Source organism: Hyperoodon ampullatus (assembly GCF_949752795.1).
Source record: "Hyperoodon ampullatus genome assembly, chromosome: 12".
Lineage (NCBI taxonomy): Eukaryota > Metazoa > Chordata > Mammalia > Artiodactyla > Ziphiidae > Hyperoodon > Hyperoodon ampullatus.
The window spans coordinates 42,710,118-42,716,174 of NC_136925.1; the positions used below are offsets into that span (position 1 = coordinate 42,710,118).

At 43.5% G+C, this 6,057-nt stretch overlaps 1 protein-coding gene across 1 annotated transcript; it reads left to right on the forward strand.

The window, feature by feature from the left end:
- Window positions 1-812: 812 nt before the first annotated feature.
- RFPL4B (ret finger protein like 4B) lies at window positions 813-1,718 on the forward strand (the record flags this gene model as incomplete). The annotated part of the gene is made up of 1 exon (XM_079716723.1): window positions 813-1,718. The coding sequence occupies one exon, from the start codon at window positions 813-815 to the stop codon at window positions 1,716-1,718; it is 906 nt and encodes a 301-aa protein (XP_079572849.1).
- Window positions 1,719-6,057: the final 4,339 nt, after the last annotated feature.

Consider the following 6,057-nt stretch of genomic DNA (forward strand, 5'->3'; position numbering starts at 1 on the left):
TATCATGTTTGTAGATTTTTTGATGATTGCCATTTGAACAGGTGTGAGGTGATATTGTGGTTTTGATTTGCATTTCCCTGATGATTAGCAATGTTGAGAATATTTTCATGTGCCTGTTGGTCATTTTTATGTCTTCTTTGGAAAAATGTCTATTCAGATCCTCTGCCCATTTTTTAAACTGGGTTTTTTTTTGTTTGTTTGTTTTGATGTTGAGTTGTATGAGTTCTTTGTATGTTTTGGATGTTAACCCTTTATCAGATATGTAAAATGCCTTCTCCCATTCAGTAGGTGGCCTTTTCTTTTTTTAATGATTGTATTTAGGTGTGGAAATTCTTTATCTTCAACTGCAAGTGACTTACAAAGTAATGCTGTTTAGGGGGTAAAGACTGTGCTCCTGGTTCCTGTTAAAGACCCAGTTGGGAAGAAAAAAAAAAAAGACCCAGTTGGGCTCACCTCCTACGGGGAGAAGCTGTGGTCAGAGCAGACAAGACTTCACCTGGAAGTCTCCAGACAAGGTAAGTTGTCCCCCATGAAAAGACAATGTCCAACTGTCCTATTTCTCTTTCTTGTGATCACTTAAATTTTGGATAGTTTTCCTCACAGACAGTGCCTTTGCTATGATTCTCTGTTGACTTAGTGTCACTTTCATGTCTAAACTACAGAAAGATTTACCTTATTTAATTTTTGTATTGGATTTAGGTACATCCTGACTACTGAAGAGCAGATCAGGTACTGAAGGCTCCCGATCACTCCCAGAAGCTAATAAAAGGCCACTTCAGATCAGTTCTGCTAAAGAGTGCACTTCAAGGACCATGGCCAACCGTCTGCAAGAGGAGGCAGCCTGTCCAGTCTGTCAGGAGGTTTTCTTAAACCCCATTGCTCTCTCCTGTGCCCACAGTTTCTGCTTCCATTGCATGCAAACTTGGATGGAAGAACAGAAGGATCTGAAATTGATCTGTCCCATATGTCGAGGCATCAATGAGAATCCTCCTTTGGAGGAATGGCAAGTTGGAGAACTGATTCTTCTCATCACACAGCACAGTTCCCAACTGGAGCAGGGTCTGCATGTGAATGATGAGTACCTGAAGTTCTGGGAGGACATAACTCTGGATGCAGCCACCGCCAACCCCTTTCTTGTCCTCTCTGATGACCTAAGGAGTGTCCAGTGTGGGAAGATCTGCCAGAACCTGATGGAAGATCCCCAGAGATTTGCATACTGGGCTTGTATCCTGGGCACTCCGTGCTTCTCCTCTGGCTGTCATTACTGGGTGGTAGAAGTGGGAGAGGGAAATGAGTGGGCTCTGGGGGTCTGCAAAAAATCGGTTGACAGGAAGAGGAAGAGCTGTTTTTCCTCTGAACATGGCTTCTGGATCATCAGCATGAAGGCGGGAATAATCTATACCTGCTCTATCCCAGAAACTAGAATTCCTGCAAGCCCTGGCCTTAGCCAAGTAGGAATTTTTCTAGATATTGAGTTGGAAGAAATCAAGTTTTTTGATGTTAGCAATGATGCCCTCATCTACATACACAGTAATTTCTCCTGTTTGGAGCCTTTGTGTCCGTTCTTTAGTCCTGAGTTCCCCAGAGAAGGTGATAATGGTAGCCCCCTAACCATCTGTCCATCAGGAACTCATCCCTTCCTAAAAACATCCTGTGAGGTGAATGAGATCTCTGATGTGAGAAACGTCAGAATGACCCAAGAAGAGACAATTTTGTAGACTTTGTAGCTAAGCAATTTTTATTGATTTGAAGGTGTATTTTGTAGACCTTGCAGCTAAATAACTATGGGGTGTAAGAGGTGTTATTAAGCACTTTAAAGCCTCAGTTTTTCAGTCTTTACTTGAGGATAATTATATCTCACAGCCAAACAGCTGTGATGATCAGAGACTACACTGTGCATTTATTCTGTAGTATATACAATGGGGAGTTTTAGATTATAAATTAAATTATTACATTTTGTGGAGAGGAACAATGCCTTTTTCATTATTTCATGCCTTTTCTATAGTATAATTCCTGATAATGATAACTGTCTGGGGAAAAAGAAGAATGAGATGCCAGAGTGAGATATTTTGACATGAAATTTAAATGAGAGAGACAAATGTACTGGGAAAGAACTGTTTTTTATTTTTGCTTTCTTGAAAGACAAAGAACCTTTCACTGAGGTAGATATAGTTAGTGGTGATTCATGTTTGTCCTAATGAGAATGTTCAATAATTGGCATATTGGGTGGTTGTCAAAGTGGTATTGTATACAGGATGGCCAAAAAGGTGCCAATAGGGTCAGTCAGAGAGCATCTGTCCTGGACTCCTTGCTTGGTGCCCTGCAGTTAACATTGCACTTTCCTCTACCACAACTCGTTGTCAGTAGATTGGCTTTACTACACACGGGTGAGCAGACCCAAGTTTGGTCCAGTAACAGTTTCTCTAAGATTCTGGACCTTCTGGAATCAATTACATAAGGAGGGAAATGACTGTTTGGAACACTGGATCCTCTCACAACCTATCTGTAGTTTGTGCCCCTCCCCTCCCATCACACCCACACTGTCCTAGACTGCAGTTTCCCACACCCCAGTCTTAAATGCTCATGATGGCTCCTTTTCAAACCATTCAGGGGCTTTCGGGTTGTATTTTTAAAATTTTACTGAGTCAGCCACTTCCAAGGTGGCATCTGTCCTAGGAATGCTGGGTTGGGACAAGTTCTCGACTCTGACTTTGACTTCCCTTCCAAAGAGCCCCAGAATTGTTGCAGGAAGAGGGACCCCTTCCAGGGCCCAAGAGTGGGCTCTTGTCTAACACTCAGAAATGAATCTCCTGAGGAGACATATGTACTGACAAAGCAAAAGACTTTACAGTAAGTCCCCTACATAAGAACCTTCAAGTTGTAAACTTTCAAAGATGCGAATATATGTTCACATGTCCAATCATGTAAGTTAGTTTACATGTCTGGCATACATTGTCACATACGTGCATCCTCTACAAGTGGTTGTGCTTTTGTGTATTTTACTGTACAGTACCGTATAGAGTACAGTAGTACAGTATCTTTATTTCAAGCCCAAGTTGTCCAGAAGCAAGCGTAAAAGCAGCGGTGATGTAGTTGGTACTGCTAAGAAGCGCCAAGCGATAATGATGGAACCTGCTGTGCAACATGAGGAGCTTACTAATGAAGTCCTGATGGAACTGCAGGCCCAGAGAAGGGACAAAGAGAGACAATAGGAAGAAGAAGTAACTGAAGAACCAAAGAGATTCACAACACAGGAAATGGCAAGGGGATTTTCTTTACTTGAGGAGGCTCTGTTAGTTTTTGAGTCATAGGACCCGAACGTAGAACAGTACATGAAGGTTGCAGCAGCCGATCAGAATGTAATCCAGCACTACCGTGTCATCTATGACGAGGAAAAAAGAGCTACTACCCAGACATCACTGGATCGTTTTCTCAAGAGGGTAGATAGAATTGAATCCAGCAAGGAACCAGAACCATGCAGTCAGCGTCAGGCGTGAGTGAAACTGCAGCTTGCCCTCCGTCTCCTATTGCTGACGATCCTTCAGCTCTACCATCTCCCACCTCCTCTCCCTCCTCCAGTCAGTAACTCTTCTGGCCTGTTCACTCAGTGCCAGCCCCTCTATGCCAGCTGTTGTACTATACTACTATACTTTTCAAGGTACTGTACTGTAGGATTAAAAATGTTTTCTTTAGTTTGTGTGTCTAGTTTTTTTTTTTTTTTTTTTAATTTATTTATTTTTGGCTGCGTTGGGTCTTCGTTTCTGTGCGAGGGCTTTCTCCAGTTGCAGCGAGCGGGGGCCACTCTTCATCGCGGTGCGCGGGCCTCTCATTGTCGCGGCCTCTCTTGTTGCGGAGCACAGGCTCCAGATGCGCAGGCTCAGTAGTTGTGGCTCACGGGCTTAGTTGCTCCGCGGCATGTGGGATCTTCCCAGACCAGGGCTCAAACCCGTGTCCCCTGCATTGGCAGGCAGATTCCCAACCACTGCGCCACCAGGGAAGCCCCGTGTGTCTGTTTTTTATGTATTATTTGTGTGAAAAGTATTATAAACCTATTACAGTACATTACTGTATAGCCGATTGTGTTAGTTGGGTACCTAGGCTAACTTTGTTGGACTTACGAACAAATTGGACTTACGAATGTGCTCTCAGAACGGAACCCATTCATATGTAGGGGACTTACTGTATTGGGAAGGGGTTGTGGCTGGGCGGAGAGCTGCAGGGTAAGGGAACCCAGGAGAACTGCTCTGCCACGTGGCTCGCAGTCTCAGGTTTTATGGTAATAGGGTTAGTTTCCGGGATGTCTCTGGCCAATCATCTTGCTTGGCCCATATATGGTCTGACTCAGAGTCCTTCCTGGTGGTGCCAATATCTCTCAGCCAAGCTGGAGTCTAGCGCAAAGGATTCTGGGAGGTTGGTAGGACAATATTATGGGATGGAGCCTCCTCCTTCCTTTTGGCCCCTCCCGAATTCTCCTGGTTAGTTTTCAGTGGCAGCACCATGTTCTTTATCGGGACCTCCTGTGGTGAGACAACTCATCGTGCCTGGCCAGTGCGAGCGGTTTCGGTCAATGATTCCCTAATAGAATTGTCATCTCCATTGGATATGAGGGACAGCCCAGTTGTGGTGTTTTGCTGTTGTTGTTATTCCCTTTTGATCCATATGATTTTATTTCAGGGGTCTCCTTGCCCTTCTCTGACACTGGGCCTAGGTGGGGACCACCCCAATCCACCTTAATAGGTGTTTGTATTGTTGAAACAAAAGTTTTCTGAGACAATACCTATGATGAGTGATAACACTATAATTTTCTTTTATTATATTTTATTAGAAAAGATGCTGGTCTCACACACTAATTTGATTTCAGAATTCACCAATAGGTTAGAACTTCAATTTGAAAAGCTAGGAAGGTCCCTGGGCTTCTCATGTCTTTGAGTGCTAAAGAGAAGGCAGCCCCAGTTTCCTAGGACTAGAGGTAACAGTATGTGTTATAATCTGCATATTTCAGCTTCTCTCAAGGACCATTTGCTTTAAGGGACTTTCTGTCTCTTCTTCAGGGGGATTTCAGTTCAAGCTTTCCTTCATCCCAGCTAAAGGACCTGAGTGATTTTTTTCTTCATCAAACATTAAGGGAAAATGCCAGTGGCCAATGATTGGCCTGTTTCTTTTTTTCCTATCTGAATCACTGTGGCCCAGGGGAAATGATGGGGGCTGGGTCACATTCTCATCCTGTTGCCAATCGGTATTTTTCCTTAGCAAAATGTTTCACATATCCAACTCTTTAGCATGTCTATTGCTACAACCCTAATCTAAACCTCACACGTATCCCATCTGGACGGTTGTGACAGCCTCCTAACCTCCTTGCTCCACCCCTGCCTTTCCATAGTTCACTTCCACCCGGGCACCAAAATGATTCTTTTAAACTGTCCATCAGGTCATTCCTGTCTTAAACCCTGCAAGGATTAATAGGTCAGGGGGAATAAATTCTCTCAGATGCCCCCCCACACACACACTCTCCCCTCACTCCTCTCCAGGAGCACTAGCTTTCTTTCCACCAGAGCCAGCTTCCCAGGGCTCAAATCCTATTTTTGTTACTCTCAGTTATGTGATTCTGGACAAGTTATCCAACTTCTCTATGCCTCAGTTTCCTACTTCGTAAAGAGGGATTAATAAGAAACCCAGCCTTTAGGATTGTTACATGGATTAAATTTGATAATTCACCTCGATTGTTTAGCTCTGGGCCTTGCTTGTAGATTGTGCTATTTGTTGCCAATTAGTGACATCATCTAGTATCTTTGGTGATGTGTGAAGTTGGCTATTTATTTAACATACTCCTTATCGTGTTGGAAACATCTTTTTAATCCCAGTTTTTAAAATACTTTAAACTTATTCAGGAAGAGGTATTGCATTTTGACTAGTCTTTTAGTAATGAAACAATTGTTTGGTATTACTTATGGATTGATAGAAGAAAGCATCTTGGTGCGCCCATCCCCCTCACACATCTGTGTAAGTTCCTTCCCTCCTTCTTCCCATCCCCCAGCTAACCCCTCCCACTGTTGCAAA